A 20,933-nucleotide genomic window follows, 5' to 3' on the forward strand; every position below is an offset into this window, starting at 1 on the left:
ATGTGTAGGAGAAGTGGAACACACAGTTGTTGAAAGTAATACAACAAATGAATTAAAAGTTTGACCGCTAGACATGCTATGTGACATGCAAACAAAGGCTTTACATTATCCCCTGATATGACAATGCCACCTGCTTCCAAATCCGGGTTAGAGCTATGTGGGACTCAGAGATTCCCAGCTGCATACACCATGCTCCAAGATCTTGGAGCATCTTGGTTGTTAGATGACTGTTCATTGACACAGATCTTGTCTGAGTAAAGACATGACAATGTAAAGTTATTTCCTAGTAAGGGCTATAGCATCATTGAGTCCACTAACAGCTGTAAAATGTACTATGGTAACAGAGCTGGAGAACAGTATGGGAGTTACCATTTAACCTAGGCCTCTGTATGCGTGTACTGCAAGTACATCCAGCTCCCTATATACTTTTCCCCACCAGGTGAGTATGTGACATTGTTTGGATGGTAATGTCAAGGGCCAGTTTAACAGCTGAAGTTGTGTGTTGCTTCTAATAGTACAGTTAGTAGTCCCTAGAATTGATGGCATTGCCATAAACTGTACAATAGTGGAGCATGCAGATGTGTTGATTTGATTGTTAGTTTCACATGCAAGGCTATTTTAATTGTAGTACACTTTTCTGTTTTTCGTAAAGGTGGAACAGTGCCTGCTGGGAGTTGTAGTGCTGCCAGTCCCTAAACTAACCATGCCATACACAGACAGTGTGTCCTCAGGTGAGTTTAGTTGACAGGAGGCATGCCAGAGAAGGGTATTTGGACATAGGGGTGGTGGGCGGTTTGGTTGTTGAGGTGGCCAAAGGTGATCAGTGAGCATGCAAGACAAAACGTTTTGGTAACATTAATGGTTTAGTGACTTACCAGACTCCACTCCCCCAAGTATTCCTGTCAGGCTGTCGGGATGCAGGATGTCTGAGACCTTTTCATCCCATGATGTAGAAGTTGGGGGAGGAGCTGGGGGGCCACCGCCAGTCTTGAAGACTGCCGGTTGGTACCTGGCGACCATGCAACACACCTTCCCCCTGAGGTCGTTCCACCTCTTCCTGATGTCCTCCCTTGTGCATGGATGGCTGCCTACATAATTGAACCTGTCAACTGTCCTTTGCCACAACTCAATTTTTCTGGTGATTGATGTTTGCTGTACTTGTGCTCCAAACAAGTGTGGCTCTACTCTGATGATTCCATCCACCATGACCCTCAACTCAAAATCTGTGAAACTTAATGTTTTTGTGAGGACATGGTACCAGTGGACGAGATGGTGAGGTAGAGGAAATGGAAATGAAAATAAATTGGTGATGGGGTGTGAGTAGGTGAAGGTTGGTGTCTATTGTGTGGGGTACTAATTTGTGTGTTGTGCAGGTGTGGGATGAGTGGCAGGTAAAATGTATAGGGGTGCCTATTGTATGCTTTGTAATTTATTTTAGTGGCTTCTATCTGGCTGTGTTTAGCATCTTTGCTGCAAAGTATTGTGGGGCGTGAAAGGGTGTGTTTTATAGTGCAGTGTGTAGGTGTATTGAGTGTGTAGGTGTGTGTCAGGTGTGGGTTTTTCAAACTATCCAATGTGTTGTGGTATATTACTTGATGTGACCGCCGCGGTTCACAACACCATTGGTTTTCTGCCATGGAAGAATCACTTTCGTGATTTGTGGATTGTAATATGATCGGGTTTTTTTGGCGGGCAGGCAGTGCTGGTGGTGGGACCGCCTCTTTCCCGCCCTCCAGTGTCCTGGCGGTTTCAGAAATTTGGCTGGATTTTGGCGAGCTTCGCTGTGTGACTCTTAATATGGCAGTCGGATTACCACCAACATGGCAGCCTTCTGGCGGCCGCCACTGCAGCAGTCTTGCCTAAAGACCGCCAAACTCATAATGAGATCCTATGTGTTGTTGCGTGGGATAGTGCACCACATTACTTTTTACTTTGTAATATTCTTTTTGCTTAGAAGGAGGTGTTTATGTATGAATGACTGCTATTGTCTGTTAATTTAATTCACTGTAATTTATTGTACAGTGCATTGCTAATGGCAGGTATTTAACTCTAATTCTTCTACGTAAGCTCAATAAAAAAACTAGAAACCAAAATGATTTCCTTTAAAAAAAAAAAAGGAAAAGCCAAATGCCCATGACACACCTTCTGAACTGTAAGTTTGTAAAAAGTACATAATATCCACCCACAAATACAAGTACATTCGAATATACAAATTACATAAGAGTAAACATATACAATACACATAATATAACAAAATATAATGAACAGCAATGATATCTTGCTAACATACACAATCTATACCCAACAAAAATGCACATAAATAAAAATGTGAATTTAACAAAAAAACATTCTAGCCAAAAATAACTACTACTCCTTAGATCATCCCAACTCACAAAACCTTAAAAAAAGTAAAAAGGTCTTCCTGAAAATTATCCAAAAACGAGACGCATAGCCCATTAAAAGATGAGTAAGTGGTAAAAAAAATGGCAGCTATTTGAAAATTAAAAAAAATATTTTCCTATGTAAAACAATGGGGAATAAATATAAAGATGTGTATAAAATGTATAAAAATGCTAAACTGTATAAAAAATGTAAAACATGTTTAAAAATGTTCAACACATTTGTACCACTTACATATATTATGAAATAAATAACACTTTCAAAAATAGCATCATTTATAAAGTTCAAATAAGTTACATTGTATTTGTACAAATAAAAACATTGTAATTTGAAAAATGTAAAAAATGCCAACTGTACAACACTGTCTATATATTATTTACACATTACTTTGTTATAGAAAAGTACTAATCTATTATTTTAAAAAAAAATTAAATATTTTTACTATATTCAAAATTTCTATGCAAAAATTATATATATACATAACAAAAAGAATAAAAAACTTTTGTTATGTACCTTTATTATAATAAAAAGTATAAACTCTAACCATGCATGTAACAATTGAAATAGCAACTCTGATGTACACAAATTTAGATAATGTTTTTCACATTAATGAAGTTATCTTTAATATTGCCACTCAAATCTACAACATTTTGGGAGAGGTGTTAGACTCTATAGGGTTTACATTTACTATTCCCACTCCAATCTAGACTATTTTGGGGAAAGTATTGGACACTAAAGAGGATACATTTACAATTCCCACTACAATCTAGATTATTTTGGGGAAGATGTTGGACACTAAAGGGGTTATATTTACTAATCCCACTCCAGTCAAATCTAATTGAGGGAAGGTGTTCGACACTAAAGGGGTTACATTTACTATTCCCACTCCAGTGTAAACCAATTTGGGGAAGGGTGTGGAAACTAAAGGGGTTATGTTTACCAATTTACTAATTTCACTCCAGTCTAAACCAATTTGGGGAAGGTACTGGACACTAAAGGTGTTACAATTATTATTCCCACTCCAATGTACAACATTTTGAGGAAGATGTTGTGCACTAAAGGGGTTACGTTTACTATCCCCACTCCAGTCTAAACCAATTTGTGGAACGTGTTGGACCCATAAGGGGGTTACATTTGCTATTCACACTCCAAATTAAACTATTTTGCGGAGAGTGTTTATCAGGGTTTATCAGTACAATTCTTCAGTTTATTCTACTCATTTGAAAAACAGAATACATATGTTGCATTCATAAAATTATTAATAAAATGATAAAGCTCATATAGTAAATATTTAACAATCCATAAAATAAACATCTTGCATAACAAAATATTTGGTAATTAATACATTAAAATTTTCAAAATTAAAATATATTTTATCAGTGCCCAAGAATAAATAATATTAATAAACAAAATAAAAGCTGAAAGTTATAGTTCATAATACATGTTAATGTTTATACATAAAATGTTAAACATTGATGTACATGATTAACTCTGCACTTATTGAATAACAATGCAAATATATTTGCATAGCAATAAAACATTATAATGAAATAATATATAAATAAACCTGTAACAATTTTATTTTTTAATTTAAGACATAACATATTTGTACTAAACAATTATATATTGTGAAATAGTATTATAAATATATACTCATTTTTTATATATAGTGTGCAAATTAAATAATATCTTGCATAACAATTATTAATAACTAATAATAAAAATAACTATAAATTAATATTTCAATTCCATTGTGTACATTTTATTATCACAACTAAATAAATATGATATTATACACATAAACATTTATCAACTTTTCAAATGTATGATGAATAACCTTTATATAAATGTAAAATTATACATTACATTAAAAAAATGGCAAATTAATCACAATTAATTAACACAAAAACAACTTAATACATTTATGAATAATAACTTAAATAAAACAATACATAAAAATAATTTAGAATTTACAATTTTTTTTAAAACCTTTCCACACTTTCCCACTTAAAACCCAACATCCCACTCTTATATTTAGAATGCATTTAAAATATTTAAAATCTATTAAAAAAAAATACTATACAATTCTTAACTAAATTAATATAAAATGTAATTAAACCCATTGACACACAATAACAGAAAATATAATTAAAAAGATTTAAAAAACACATAAATTAACCCATAAAAATTATTTTTATTACAATGAAAGTTAAATAAATGATAATTTAACAATAATATAAAAAACAACACTTAAAACAATATTCCTACCTTCGATATTTCTGTCAATGATATTTTTCACAATAAAATGTTCTTGACATGATATCTATGTTACACAATAGTTTTAATTTGATATTTTGTTCAAACCCGTTGGAGGAGGGCAACAGAAAATATGTGTCATAGCCATTCCTTACAACAACCCCGAGTGTGCAATGAGAGCTATCCACTGAGGGACGAACTTCAACAAATGACACAGTTTTCCTCACACTTGCTCTATCAAATAGTCATTGCTTTGGATTTTGCTGTGGTTGACTGAGGTCGGATTTAACTGACAAGGCCCAAACTGGCCCTGAAAGGGACAGTGAATTTCCTGTAGGACTTGCGAAGTTCTTTCCAGGTAAAAGATTTTTTTTCAGCTGAAGCTTTGAATGGTTAGAGCATTTTCTTTTCCTTGGCTGATTCATGCACTACGTTGTTAAGCTCTTCCCCAAATAATGTAGGATCTTGGTAGGGCAAATTAGTTGTAAGCCTTCATTATGAGGATTCCAGTTTCCAAAGCTTTCCCCAAAATGGTCTTCTACCAAATCGAGGCTCTGGTAGCTGATGCTGAAGACCAGGGAGAGTTGAAGGATGTATTATGTAGAAATTGAGCTAATAGCTCCTTTTTAGAAAGGATTTCTGTAGGATCTCAATTTTGCTGTAAATAGTTAAACAGTGTTTGAAAATCCGTAAGTAGAGCCTGGAAGGCATAGACTGCATCTGTGCCCACTTGAACAGCAAAAGGGGCAGCAGAATGGACTCTTTTAAAGATTAAAAAAAAAACTTAACTTTAGGAATCCGCAGAAAAAAGTCTTGAAAATTTTCCAAGAGATATTTATTTTCCAGTAATCTTCGAAAGGACACTTTGTCTATATATTTCTGTTCTTTTAGCAATAGATTCTTGATGACATCACAAAACGGTAAGTCATCCAACACTGATGAGCTGTACTATGTACACAAGTTCCTTCTTGTTACATATGGCCTAATTATGTGTTTGGCGGATGGGAACACCAGTGTGCCAAACTCCCAAAAGGGTGGATGCCGCCGAAGTGGCAACCACCCCACCGGCCCTATTACGAGTTTCCCGCTGAGCTGACGGGTGAAAACCGAAGTTTCTGCCCGTCAGCCTAGTGGGAAACTGGCGGGAGCATTGTCTCCAGCTCGAAATCGAGCCAGTGGAAAAGCTGTTGCCTGCAGGGTGCACCAGTACCTTCGCAATGTTCATTTTCTGCATGGCAGTGAACATTGTGATGGTGCTGGGTAGAGGGACCCCTGCTCTGCCCATGCCAAATGCATGGACAGTGCAGGGCCCCCCCTACAGCCCCCTGCACCTGTTCACCACCAGACCTTTCATAGTGGTAAATCCACCATGAAAAGACTGGCAGAGGACCAGGTCATAATCAGCAGGGTGGTGCTCCTTGCAGCACCGTCCTGGCTGATTGCGACCTCCACCTGTTGTCAACCTGTCGAGATCACTGATCCCGGCAGAGACAGTGGAACCCTGGAAGTCTGACTGCCAGGGGCTTAATGTGGCGGTCGGACCACCGCAGCAGCGGCGGCCCTGACAGCCAAAGCGAGGCTGACGGTCTCAAGACCGCCGGCCTTGTAATGAGGCCCATAGTCTTGTCTACAAAATCCAGAACTTCCCTCATATGATTAAAAGTTCAAGAAGTTTCTACCATTGAACATATTTTTTCTAAGGGCCTTTCTACTGGTCCTCATCTAGCCAAGCAGTCATTATTTCCCTTTTATCCCGACGTATTGACAGGACCGCATGAACAGCTTCTTTAATAAGAGACTCTAATTCCCCTCTAAAGAAGGAAAGTCTCTTCTCACCTTCAGAGTCTGAGGTAGTGTGGAGCCTCTCCTCAGAGAATTTCAACTGCTCCTTTTTGGCTTTACTCATCCAGTAGAATGCTCTGAATACAGCTCTCCATTTATATTGGTTGCCTGGTGAAAGATGTGTAATATTACAAGAGTACAGCAAGAATTATGCAATTGGTGTCTGTCTATTTGAATTTCTGCCTTAGTTAAAATTTAAGAAATACAAACAGTACTGCTGAATCAGCATTCACATGGTGCGCTGCAGAATGCTTTCACCACTTCCCACCCCAGTTCAGCCCATGAGTGTGGGGCAACCCTTCATGTGCTACACAAAATTACAAGGGCAAGTAAGGATAAAGGGATCCATACCTTACTTTTATTCCATATAATGCTGGTCTCGCACGCCTGCAGCTTCAGAAGAGTTTGGAGTGGAAGCAGCATTGCACTGGGAGGCAAGGGGAGTTGTAATATAGGGGTGGGCATAACTGGCCTAATTCTCTCTGGCATTATTGCTCGTAATTACAGTAAAATTACTTGCAATTATGTGTAATTACATGAGAAGCGTAATTCGGCATATAGCACAATTTGCTTTGTGCAAGATGCAACGTTGCATCTACAATGGGCCCGAAGAGGTATTTTGCAGAAAATAGCAATATATTCTACATGACTCAAACAGCAGTAGCCAGCAGCCGCTCACTCTCTCTTAATGCATTTTTCCTGAGCTCTTGCAGTAAGATTTTTGCCCCAAATTACTCAAGCTAGCGTAATCTAGTAATTTCAGAAATTTCGCATCACAAGAGTCAGGTGTAATTATGACATTTTTCCTGTGTAGTTAACATTTTGCCCAGGCCTAACTTGTTCTGGTTACTAGAGCTTAAAGGAAGTGGCTGTCAAAGTGAGAGGCAACTCAAAAGTAAAGGACGGGGATGAGGAGCACAGACGATGAGGTAATGGGTAGTCATAAACATTTGGTAGCCATAATGCCACCTTGGAAATGGGCAAAAAATTGCTCTTGGCATGGGTAGCTGTAAAACTACTTCTTGGGAGAAAGTGGAGATGAACACACCAACAGTTGGTGGGTATGTAGAGGATGCGGTGAGTCCATGGGGAAAAGATTTTTCTATTGATGAACAAAAATTAGCAACTGCAGCCATTTGTAGGTAAAATTTATACATGGAGCCATTCAGACTTGCTAACATTTGCACATACCTGTACTCTAGAAAAATGTGGCAAGTTTCCAAGGAGACTGGGACACCAAAAAAATAATCATAGGCATAAGCCTATGGATGCAAATTTTGGGCCATAGTACATTTGGGTGCTGAACAATACACAATTACTACACAGAGAATTGGCGTCAAATTTCTATTATCTCTAGTGTCAATAATTCTATTTATAGAATGCTGTGGATTATTGCTCTAGTAAAAGCTAGAGCGCAGATTTGCTTTTAATGTTCTAGAGCTTGCGATATATATTTTTTTAATAACAATGGCTTAGTACACTAAAGGTTTCACGGTGATGGCCATATGTTAGTGTTAATCAGCTTTTATATTATTATTGGACTCACCTGCAGTGTATGCAGATTGGTATGTTGTCGTCTTCTTGATGAAGTCGCATTTCACTAATCATGTCTAGAATGGGATCAACTGTAGTTGGCACGTCATGGTCTGGCCAGTTCATATAGTGAAACTGGTAAACGATGCGAGATTCCTGCATTATGATTGAAAGAAAATACAATTTAATTTTAAATCTATTCAAGAGGAGTCTCGTTAGATTCGGTTCAGGTACATTTGTCACATTCAGGCTGTCCGCCGAAGTCTCGATGGGCCGGTTGCTGCCAGTGCGGCCTCCTTCCCACAGGCCCCATTATAAGTATTCCACTGGATCAGTGGGTGAAAATTTTGTTTTTGCCCGCTGGCCCAGCGGGAAATGGCCTACAGCATTGTCCCCAGCTCATAATAGAGCAGACAGCAATGATGTAGTGAGTAGGCTTTGCAGACAGTGAACACTGCGATGGGGCTGGCCAGGGAGTCCCCTGCAATGCCCATGCCAAGTGCTCAGGCAGTGCAGGGCCCCCCTGGGGCACCCTGCACTTTGTCTCTGCCAGCCTCCACATGACAGTGTTACTGCCATGTAACCGCTGGTGGACAGGGGGGTCGTAATCCCCACAGCAGCGCTGATTGCAGTGTTGCCCTGGAAGATTAGGACCGCCAGACCCTCCTGTGGAGGTAAACTGGTGCTGCTGGCGGTCCGACCATGGCGCAACTGCGATGGTCGTAATGTGGTGGTCAGACCACCACATTGGCAGCGGTCCGACTGCGGCACTGGAGGTCTTAAGACCGCCAGGGTCGTAATGACACCCTAAATCCTTTAATTTTAAATAATGGTTGATTTTACCATTTACATCCTAGATGAACACTTTTGTAGATGATATATAGAGTTCTCTTGTATTCTGACTTCTAGAAGAATGGGAGAGTATGAAATTACCTCATACCACAAAACTACACCATGGCAGTTTCCGACTATGCACCTAAAGTTGAACATGGCAACTGCAAAGTACCAAAGTGTGCTGATATTGTTAGCAGACTGGCCATAAATAAGGTTTACTCTCCAGAAGAATTAGATCAATTGAGTCAAGAGAGTCAGACAAATGAAATGATAAAAAAAGGAATATAAATTCCAAAATATCTAAATACCTTAAAGGAAAACCATGGAAAGGCAAAATCGTACAATCTAACATTAAAATGATTCAACTGGGATACAGGATGATTCAACTTATAGTCTGGAAAGAAGATTGATATGAAGATGTATATAAATGCCTTATAGGCATGATGTACCATTTTCAGTTTGACCAGCATTGTTGCGCCAGTACGCCCAAAACCTTATTTTGGGCAGCAGCCATTTATGGATTGACAGGCCGATTCTATACACAGTGCATATTTTTCTTTCCTGCGTGTTTTTATATTGCTCCATCTCTGCTTGAGTACATGATATTCTCCTCATTGGGCAAATGATGAGCACTGGCTCTGTGACAGAAATGTGGAATTATGAGTATTTTTCCTCAAGCAGTGCATTTCTACTCATGTTTTGCCCCATGTTATATTTGGTCCATTTTAATCAAAAGACCTGTCTAGCTGAGCTAACTGTTCTTCCTACGTGCATCACAGGGTGACAGTCTGTAACCAGGAAGCAAGTGCTAAAAGAGGTAATTGTTTCCCAGTTTGAGGGCATGTAGGACAAGGCTTTAGGGCACCCGGGTCTGGTAACTTCTGATTGACTCTCAATGTATCGTGGTAGAGCAGTCCAAGGCCAAGCTGAGTCAGCCTTTGACTGGTGTACCTCGCTATACTGAAAAGACTTTAATACACACACAGGTAAAAAATGTGCACACTTTTACAAATATTTACAAAATGTCAGGTGAACCTCTCCTTAGTGACCTAACAAATTACCTGGTTGCAAAACATATACCTTTTTTCAAAAGTCAATGGTAAACTAACCACTTTAAATCAAGACTAGGCCCTGCAGTTCAAAGACATCATGTTTGTGCACTAGCAGGCTCTAAGCCCTAGTACCACAATATCCATTATACGTGCTGATGATAGACCATATAAAGACATGCAATTATAAAATGCCAGGAATCCTGGCTTTGTCAGGAGTATTCATGAAAGTAAAAGAAGGCTTGCAGACTTTCACAATATGTCCAACATACCACACTGAGAGCACATTGGCTACAACACAAACATCATAACATTTACTTTCAAATAGCAGTTCAACAAGAATAAATGTTCCAATGAAAATGTCCATCTCTTCTTTTACACTGGGCTGCCAAGCAACCAATCCCACTCTAACCCTAAACCCCAAACTCCCTATGGGCCGCAACTCCCAGCACAGGACACGAGCTCAATTGAAAGGACATCTTATAACTGAGCCTTATGTCTCCCAGGCACATTAGGGGGCTTATTATGAGTTTGCCGGTTCCACCACAAGACCGCCAAAATTACGGGGAGGACGCCACAGAGATGGCGGTAACGTCCCTCTCGGGGGTACTAAAATGTTCCTGTCTGGCTAACCCGGGCCTCCACCATGATAAGGCTGGAGGAAAGTGGGATTGTAATCAGCCGGACAGTGCTGAGTTTATCGCTGCCATGGCTGGTTACAAGCCTGACTGCTGTCACCCCATTGGAATCTATGATCCTAGTGGGGACGAAAGTCTTTAGGCGGGTCTGCTCGCCAAAGTTGTAAGTGGGTGGTCGGACTGCCTGTAGTGCGACAGTGCGAGCATCAATTTGTGTGTGGTGGTCCTCGGGCAAGCCACACTTGTAGTGAGGCCCTAGGTCTTCTCTGTGGGAAACTTGCAGTACCATTTTACTCCTGCATGGGTCAACGTCTAGGCCTCATCTTGACTCCAGGTTGCCAGAGAATGCATAAAAGTCATTACAGATAATCACTGTTTATTAGGGAACGCCATGGAAATATGTAAATGTTATCAACCCCCACGGGATTGTGTGCTTCCCTTCTTGCCCAGAGATTCTTTTTGATGTAGCCACAATGGGCTGGTAAATATTGCCTTCACTTGTATTATTTTATGTAATGCGCACTGTGCCATTTCTTCTTTAAGTTGGTGCCCCTGTTCTCCTGTGCACTCCCTCACATACTTACACTAACTTGCCTGACTCCTATGCTCCTTCTTTTCAGGATATCAGGATATCTCTGGCCCTGTTTGGCGAGTGTCTGTTTGTTGCTCTGAGCTCCTAGTGACAGCTCGGGAAAATCATCTGGAGCTCCCTGACTTCCAAACATTTTGATGTGCATTTGAAGTGCCTTTCTACAGCGTAGAACACTGCTACTTTTTTCCCTAGCCACAGCTTGGTTGTAGGCTTCTGCACCTACTATCTTGTCTAGCCCTGATGATTTGAAGACCTTAGTCTTTCTGGTAGCAGCACCCAGAGAATTTCCCACTCTAACTTCAAAGTTTGACCTCTGGCCACTAGTCACAAGCCTTCCACTGTGCCATTATGGAACATCATGGAAGCTATGTGACAAGTAGATGCTGCTAATACCAATGGAGATTTTATCTCCACCCCTTCCTATGCCAGGACACGCCTTAATCTCCTTAGAATTGGCCCATTGTGTTCAGGAGGCTTTGCTCTGCATAGGGCTTCTTAACTCATCTGCACAGTAAAATACATTGTTTTAAAAGGCGGGCATTGGAGGTTAGAATTAAAGAATAATTTTAATATGGAGCGCATAGTGGGCGAGGCTGCTTTATGGGGGTCCTACACCACAGCAAAGCTAAGAAAAACCTGCAGAAATTCATAAGCGAAAGAACTGGGGGTTTGCATGATATAGGACCCAATTTCCTACATACATGCACCAAGGTAAGGAGGAAAGCAATTAACTTTTGTTAATATAAAATGTTTGTAGTGCAAAACACACATATACCTGTTAACATGAGCAAAAACATGTGTAGAGGGAAACATAAATCAGACAGAGAATGTGGTGCTTGGCAGTGCAGAGCTTATACAAAATATCTCCCAAGAAATATCCCTGCATATCGAAGAGAGATAATGGACATATTATCAACGATGTTAGCCCTGCCTAGCCCATTTCAGAAATTTTGCATGACGATCCAGTCATCTAAAATCTTTCTGAATAATAGTTTCTACTTTTATAATTTGATTTCTATTAGTGCATCAGACTGTGAGCAGTATCATTGGGTTTACTTTTCTTCTTGTGAAAACATGTGGTTAGGATTATCTACCACTAGTTGAATTTGGATCTACAAAGCTATCCTTCAGCCCCAAGTTGGTCATGGAGGCTCTCTTTAATGAATCTCCCAACTGGGTGCTTCTTTTGCCAGCCGTTCCCATCACATGCCAACCCAAAGCCATCATGCAGCATCTTTCTAATTTCTTTCTCTGACCCTTCCTGATAAGCACCAACCACAATCCCATTTACACATACTCAGGGCATTAAACTTGTGTTGATGAGAGTTCAAGAAAGTATGCACATTTCAGAAAGGTCAGGAAATATGAATAAATGTAGGGGTAAAGGCTGGATCCTATGATACTAATACCTAAACCATCTACTGACTAGGTGCCTATACCTGCCCTAAACTCTGGTTGTTTCTTGTAGGGACACATGACTATCTAGGCATGGCAGCTATGTGGATGCAATTCAAGCAGCATGGATCATAGATAGAAATCCTTCACATGTAAATGCTCAAGCGTGACCGTTGCAGTGTGGTCTCTAGGCCATAACCTGCATTTGGTGCCCACAAGCCCCTTAACCCAAAGCACCGATAGTAAGCCGTAAAAACACCCAGAAGACAATCTATTCAAGAGTCAAACTACCAGCATTATCAATATACATTTTGTGATCACGCTTTAACCATGTATGTATAAATATATAAATACATATATATATATATATATATGTCTACTATACTTACGTTATTAAACTTTGCATTTAGAGTTCTAATCACATAATCTTGTTTGCTATTTTCGGCTACCTAAAGATGCCAAATATAAGAAAAACACAGCTTCAGATAGGGGAAACAGTTGCTTAAGTATGTATGAGCAATAATATTTTACAGGCTGATAATGCAGTTTCCGCAGAAGATATACTCACACAAACAATGGTAAATGGCCCAAACTGGACGGGTTGTTTCCCTAGATCTGCCCAATACCGCTCACATTTTTTCTGTTGAAGTAAAAAAAATATATACGTGTTATCAATGTAACAAGTTTGAAATTTGAAAATATATTTGTGATACCTTATAGGAGTAGCAAATATGAGTTCCTCTCCATGCACTGAGAAGTGAGTAAATAAACCACGGGTTTCCATTGTCATTCAGTTCAAGGTACAATCAGTCATTCTCCGCTCCTAAGTTTGCGGAACCTTTAATTGATAAAATGTTATGACCTAACATGGTTCTTAGGGTTGAACGTACAAGTGCTCTGCCCCTGTTGTAATCTCTCTGTGGGCTTTTAACCAAACCCATGTCGCGCCCATCACTTTCGTTGATTCATGGGCTTGCCTTTTAAAATCTGCTTGATTTCATTAGTTAAAGACATGCATACATCATGCCTTTTCCAGTGTTTAGCCCTCCTAAAGAGCACCGGCCCACTACTGAAAACATATGAGGCTCTATGTTTTCCGTATGGTTTCTGGACTACTTTTTATCTTTATTTCGTAGGCAGCGCAATCTCACTGGGGAGGCATTGAGCGCTTTTCATGACTACCAATAAATTCTATTGTTTATTCTACCGTTCCTTCACGAATTCAAGGTTTTACACAGCGCAATAGTGCTAGTTTTTTTTTATTACTATGCAAAGGCTTTTTGTTTTGATTAGTCATCTTCACGCTCATGCGTGTCACTTTAAATCGTCTCCCTTATGTGAAATTGTATTACTTTTCATTTTCAGTTTATGTGGCACGACAAAGTCCGCTTAGGAGTTAAGAACGCTAATAGCTCTAACTCGAGCAAACGCGAGACCCATTGCATTGCAGATGCTTGTTTAGCTTTCTGTCTGATAAAATCATTCAGGTGGAGTGTGGTATTCTCTTGTCGAGATCGAAGCCCCTAGTTGTGGAGTACCTCAGGGTCGGTATTATTGCCTTTGTTATGCGCTTCCCACATGGCAGCCTTGGCCCTGCAGATTCGAAGACTCAGAGAGTTTTATTGCAACTCGGTGTATTTAGGACTTCCAGCCAAATCCATCAAAGAAGTTGCAGATGGTTCAAAGTGCATCAGCCAGACAGGTATTGAGCATCAGCAATTAAGTTTCAACTTTGAAACACTGACTAAACTCCATTAGCTGCCAGTTCAGCAAAGGATCGATTTCAAAGTGTTGTACCTAGTCTAAAGACCAGTATGGGGAAAACACAGCCCTCTATCAAAGTGTTTAATTTCTTATTTTCTGAAACGTAATCTGATATCGAGCCAGGCACTACTGATAAATGCACCTCGATTTTTCATATCAACGCCGGAAGGCACATCTTTCTCAGTAGTTGCTGCGAAACTGGAACGCCCTTTCATCCCAAAAAAAAACGGAAAGTTAATTACTGAAAAGTAAGACACTGATCACGACCTGGCTTTTTATTGACTAGGATCTGATTTTTTTGTGCATTTTCAGCTGCTCAGGTGTTTGTTGGCGCTTTATAAAAGCAAGCATTGACTCCCATTGGCTTTGGAAATAGTTTTTAGCCGTAGTGAACAGCATCCCTGGTGTGGTGCAGCATGGATAATTAATGGAAAAAACCTATGACACAGCCAGCTGTGTCATTTTGTAGGAACATGACCCAGGCATGGGCTTGCCTACAAAATGACGCAGGTGCTTTTTTACATTTTACTTTAGTAGTAGTAATACTAGTCAATTAAAACGATAAACATTGCTGAAAACACACGAGTAAAAAGTAATGTACAATTAATTATCTGAAAAACAATCAATCATCAGATCTATACACCGTGCCACATTAAGTTAAAGTCAAGTGTCTTCATATCTAATATTCGGAGAAGGCACCTACCAACGGCACGTGCAAATGTGCAGAATATGCCACAAATGCTAGCTTATCATAGTACCCATGGCTAAAAGTAACAAACCATGATAGATATAATGTTTAGAATGGCGGGAAAGGAAACCAGCCCGTTCCAAGGACGCTAGCAGCCCGCCATGATTAGCGACCTATAGGAAAGGCAGAAATACGCAGCAATGCTAATGTCCATACTTGGTGATCCAGTGGGATAATAAAAAGACAAAAATACGCAAAACCATTTTTTTTAGGTGTGGGTAAAGAGAGAAACATAGAGGGTGTTGGTGGGGGAAGTAACACAATGGTAGGAAGAAGAAGCAGTGGACAACAGAGAAGAAGGGCATGGGTGGGAAGAAATCAAAACGGAGAGCAAGAGGATGTAAGTAACACAGAGAGTGTGGATGGGGAGAAGAAACAATGGGCGAGAGAGCAACATGGAGATTGGGAGGGAGAAGGACACTTGGGAGAAATCAGTGGGGTGGAAGAGAAGAAAGTGAGCACAGCGTGGAGGGGGCGAGGAAAAGTACACAAGGGAGACAACTGGAAAACACATGCATTCTCCTGGAGTGCGTAACCCCAAAAAAAAAAAATCGTTCTTGAAAAGCAAGCAATCCAAGCTTAGTAGCCATCAAAGGCATGGTAAAGAGGTTATGCGCCAGTGGAGGGACAAACACAAAATGACAAGCTGGGACACAAATATGAAGCAGGCAAATGACAGTAACAGAAAAGCAGATGAATGGTGTGCAATGGGTGGCCTCCAAATGCCTGCAGGCTCTTCATAAGCCCACAACATTTCTTTAACACTCAGACAGCTGTGTTCTCTGGTAGTCTCGACCTAACCATAAATGAAATAAATAAATGAAGAATTGCAGTGTAGAAGCTGTCATGACGAAGTATTCCCATTTCAGTGGCTGTTTGGACTCCCGGGAATGACATGACACAAAAGGGTCCAGATAGAGACCCTAGTGTATATGTGGTATCTTGGGGATAGTAGTTTGAAGGAACTACTAATCTTGTATTGATTGTGGTCAGCATGGACTCCGGAGGACATACAACTGCAGCATTGTAAGGGCGGAAAAGACTTAAATCACAACGCCAAATGGTCCCTCTGGATAGAGCATAGAGCAGAAAGAAAGCAGTGGTTTTGTGATATTTTGGAAACAGCGTGGGGAAGCAGAGAACACAATGGAAGTGTCTCATCAATGAACTAATGCAGAGCAGCAGGAAGACAGTGAATATATGATATACTGGATACAGTGGAGCAGCAGGTATTGCAGAGGCCGCATAGTATCACGATATACCGAGGGGTAAAGGAGCAGGGTGCATTTGTGATATCTAAAATGTAACATGGAAAAGCACAGCGTGGCAATATCATGTCTTGAGTACACAGTGCTAGGCAGCAGAGAGTTTGTGGCTGTGTGATAGTCTGGAATCGGGGAGGTGGATTGTAGTAAATATTTTTTTTCGTAATTTCCATAGCAGGCGTATTAAGCACTACATGCTTTTACGAGGAGGCAGGATTTGTGTTTTTGCTTGAAAATGTAGACTTACTTGAGGTCAGCTGAAAATGTATTCTCAACGATTTAAAAAGACAAAACAATTTGCCAGAGTGCAAGGAACTAAAATATGATACAGTCAGGGTATGCCTGCAGTTGAACTGTGGCGTGACAGAAAATAATCACAAAAGGTGCAATTCCTCATATTATTAATCAACAATAATCATCAGTGCAGTGAAACACACTGTAGAGAGGAAGATACTTACCTTTCCCATCTCAAACTCCATGCAAGCCATCACGATGACCTGGAGGGATTAAATGTTGAGATTAGAGAACCTTATAATATTTCAACATTATCATAATTTAGTACTTATATTCTATCCCATCATTCTCTTCTTTTATTCCGAAGGGCAACATCTTAGCTTTTTAATGATCCATTAGTATCTTTCTTCATCCTTCCCTTTGATAAATATGGTGATCAATAGTTGTATCATATAGTAACATGATGTCACTATACTTGACATCTCAGCAATCTAATGAACATCTTTTTAATGCTTCCATTTTGAATTCAAATCAGCTCCACCACTTGCACATCTGATGTATAGATTATGTATCAGTGCCCCCTTCCCTGTTTTTGTCAGACATACTCTACATGCAGACCAGATGTTCCAAGGTATAAAGTTTGACCTAAGCATTTCACAGAATCCATCTTCTGTATTACTAATATGTGGTCATCTCTAAACCACGCTTCAGGGGGAAACTCCTCTGGCCAGCATGGACTGGAGTACTTGTGGAACCATATGTTCTTCTTGCATATTGTTCTCTTTCGCCCTGGTACTTGCATGCTGTACCATGGGAATCCATTCTACTCCCAGGTCCTAGAGACATGGGCCAGAAGTAAGGTTTGAATGCTTGATTCTAAGACTCACTATTGATGTTGTTGATCTGGCTAGATCTTCTTACCTTCACCTTTCCACATCTTTCTCTCTATTTCCACTCCGCTACCAGCATTTTTCACCTTTCTCTTAATAAGGAGGTACACAAGATGTGTGAATACTGTCTGTGGCAACAGGGCTTTCTCAATGAAATTATAGAAATGGAGTTCAAACAAAAAAAACATCGTTGACCTCCCCCCACAACATGATAAACATATTTTCTCATAATTGGTCTATGAAAGTTGTAATTCTGAACATTTGGGATATCAGCAATGATTTCATTGAACATGTCATGTGAAGTCACAAGTGATGTATTATGTAAGGTCATGAGCATTGTATGGCGTGGTGCAAGTTATAGTTAGCTCAGTAAATTACAACTGTTGAATTTCAGTTTTTTTAGTTTAAATGTTATGTTTTAACTGACATTTTCATCTAACTTTAATGTCACTTTAACCTTTGTTTTTTCAATGAATTTCTATCATTTTTTTTATGTAAAGTAAGATTTTACTACCCACCTCCACCAGACAAGGCCCTGCATCCAACTCCCCGAAGGGATCCAACTCCGGTTAGCCAAAGAGCTAGGCCATCACAATAGTAGGAGTGTCATTTTAAGTAAAACAGAGTTACTGGCTTTATGAATGAGTAAGAACATCAATATAGAAAAGACAGACATATTGGATTTATCAGGGGGTTACCACATCAATACATATAAAACAGTACTATTGGGTTTGTCAAAAGTTCACCACAATATGTTGCCACGAGAACCAATACCCACAATCCAATTCATTCATTTTTAATACACACATGACAATGGTCAATAATGCCCAATAACAATAATCACAAATAAAGCAGTTTTAATCAAAACAACCTGAAACACATGTTTGAGCCCTTCTTTAACACTCTTCAGTCCACATAATGCCACCATAGGAACAACCACAAGGGGTCCACACACTCCAGCTGAAGAGCATTCAGCTCCAGCTCTGAGTCCCAATGATAATTGATCCAATTGACCCAAGAGACTCATTGCAAGTTATGTTAATATGTTTCTAGGGGGGGTGCTGTACTCCCTGAACAGCCCCCCACAACATTTACATAAATTGTTGGTTCTGCCTCTGCCACTCTTTGGGGCACCACTACAAAGAAACAATGCAAATATGAAACCCTTGCAGTGCATTAAAGGTCACTGCTCTCTAGAACACTGAATAATTTATGATTAACCAAGCTGCTCTGCTGTGTTTTTTCTGCCTTGCACCCCATTTGTTTTTAAATTTATTTTGTTTCTATTTATTTATTTATTTTTGGTGTGTGTCCCAATCCCATTTGGGGAGCCCACAACTAAGCTTTTTGTTGGTGGAGGCCCATGTCCGCCACATCCCCACATGTTCCCCAGTTGGCACTCATCCATGGTGCTGGTATGAGCCAACAAACCTTCTTTTAGATTGGTGCCCTATTCCCACCGGGGGCACCCACAACTCGTTATTTTGATGGGGCCATTGGGAACCCCAAGGTCCATGTAGCGCTGCTGCCTACCTAGCCAGTACCTGGGAGGGTGGGCGGGAGCTGGCAACAGTGAATGTATTCCCGCATTGCAGTAGCGCCAGCAATGCACTGTTCATGCAGGCAATTAGATTTCTGCTCCTGTCAAGGTGGGAGAAATCATGCTTGCAGCTGTCCCAGGGGATGCAGTTCAGGGGGCCAATAGCAAGTTCAGAAAGAGATGTCACATACAGGACCCCCTTCCCAAAACAAAAATTAAAAAATAATGTTCACTCAGGCCTGAGGGATGATGCCCCCATGAGGCCTAGGTTGTTAGGGCATCCCTACCTTCCCCCGCTATATCTAATTTCTATTTTCTTTAGGACACGTCTCCTCTAGTCCTAAAATGGCTGCTAAATATCTCCCTTGATGTTGATCTCATTTTTTGATCCGGAGGTCCCTTGAGTGCCCCCCTGCACTAAAGATCTACAAATTGTAAGCATTCATTTCTTAGAAACTACTGAACAGATTTACACTAAACCACAAAATACATAATTTCTGGGTAAAGATCTAGCTTTCGGCCAGCCACTTTTTCCTATATCATTGTCTAACTTGCCATATGGAGATTGCATTGGGAAAAAGTGTTTTCAGACCACTATTTTTTCTTGGCCCCTGCTTGATGAATCACCCCTAAACTTTCCAGGAAGGAGCTAGGTGCTCATAAGTGTTGTCACAATTTATGTCATAGAACGTGTCATGAGTGATGAATTATGTGAAGTCATAAGCAGTACATGGCGGGGGCACAAGTTATAGTTAGCTAACTTTAACTGTTAAATTTCTGTGTTTTTTAGTTCAAAATACACTGTCATAGTCATCTAACTGTAACATCACTTTAGCCTTTGGTCTTAATGCTCAAATTTAGCAAACCACAACTGGCATCTCAAATGTTCCCTTGCTGTAGCTGATGCTATTATTTATTGGTTTGTGCATATCACTCCACGAGATTGGCATACAAGGATCTGCAGACTCAGAGGAATGTAGAACATTAGAGTGGTAGAGTGTTCTGATGCTCGTAGCATACTGTAGAACATTAGCGTGTTAGACTGTTCTTATGCTCTTAGCATCCTGACCTCAACTGACAAATCGGTCACTGCCAGAATGCTACGAGCGTCAAAACACTCTAACACGCTAATGTTCTACATTCCTACGAGTCTGCCTACCACACTCAGAAACCTTTGGACCATCATGCAAGCACTCATCACCAGCAGGCTGGACTAACGCAACACTCCCTACACTGGAATCTCGAAACAACTCCTACACAGACTCTAGATCATTCAGAACACTGCTGCAAGACTCATACTTGACCTCCAACGCCATACCCACATCACTTCTCATCTCAAGAAGCTTCACTAGCTCCCCATTCACAAGCGCAGCCAATTCAAACTTCTCACACACTCATACAAAGCCCTACAAAACACAATACCAGAATACACTTTCACCATCCTACCAGAAACCAATGCCCCACTCTCACTTGTACAATAAAAACTGGAAGTTGCTCATTCTCTTATAGTGCACCCACTACTTAGAATGTCCTCCCTTTACACCTTAGTGCCTCCTCCTACTGCTTGAGTTCCGCGATAAGATGAAGATGGCTCTTCATACAAGCACCTTGTGGGTCATAAAACTACACACATGCCCAAGCGCCTGGATACCCTCTCAGGTGATTTGTGCTATACGAATCAACATAACCTAACATAACACATATTGTTATTTCATGATAGATGTTATGTGGGTTATGGATTGCAGAGCTAACTATAACTGGTGAACTTTAGTGACTAACTTCTAATGATAAGGGTACTTTACTGGTGCTTTTTAAAGTGAATTTCAAACGTTTTTTGAACATATCTAAGCAAACTGAATGATAACTTCACTTTAAGTGTAGATGTTTAGTGAATTTCTGTTTTTAGGATGATGTACAACATCTAGCTTCTATGAAAACATTCACACTGTGTCT

At 40.1% G+C, this 20,933-nt stretch overlaps 1 protein-coding gene across 10 annotated transcripts in view; it reads right to left on the reverse strand.

Moving 5' to 3' along the window:
• PTPN22 (protein tyrosine phosphatase non-receptor type 22) overlaps nt 1–20,933 on the reverse strand; it is a 638,407-nt gene that overhangs the window by 367,436 nt on the left and 250,038 nt on the right. For all 10 annotated transcript variants that reach the window (XM_069238710.1, XM_069238708.1, XM_069238709.1 and 7 more), the window contains 4 exons: nt 16,775–16,813; nt 13,108–13,179; nt 12,929–12,988; nt 8,045–8,187 (listed from right to left, as the gene is read on the reverse strand). In XM_069238710.1, coding sequence (XP_069094811.1) covers nt 8,045–8,187; nt 12,929–12,988; nt 13,108–13,179; nt 16,775–16,813 — 314 coding nt within the window. The remainder of the gene's footprint in view (nt 1–8,044; nt 8,188–12,928; nt 12,989–13,107; nt 13,180–16,774; nt 16,814–20,933) is intronic.

This window comes from Pleurodeles waltl, chromosome 6, assembly GCF_031143425.1.
Source record: "Pleurodeles waltl isolate 20211129_DDA chromosome 6, aPleWal1.hap1.20221129, whole genome shotgun sequence".
NCBI classification, from domain to species: domain Eukaryota; kingdom Metazoa; phylum Chordata; class Amphibia; order Caudata; family Salamandridae; genus Pleurodeles; species Pleurodeles waltl.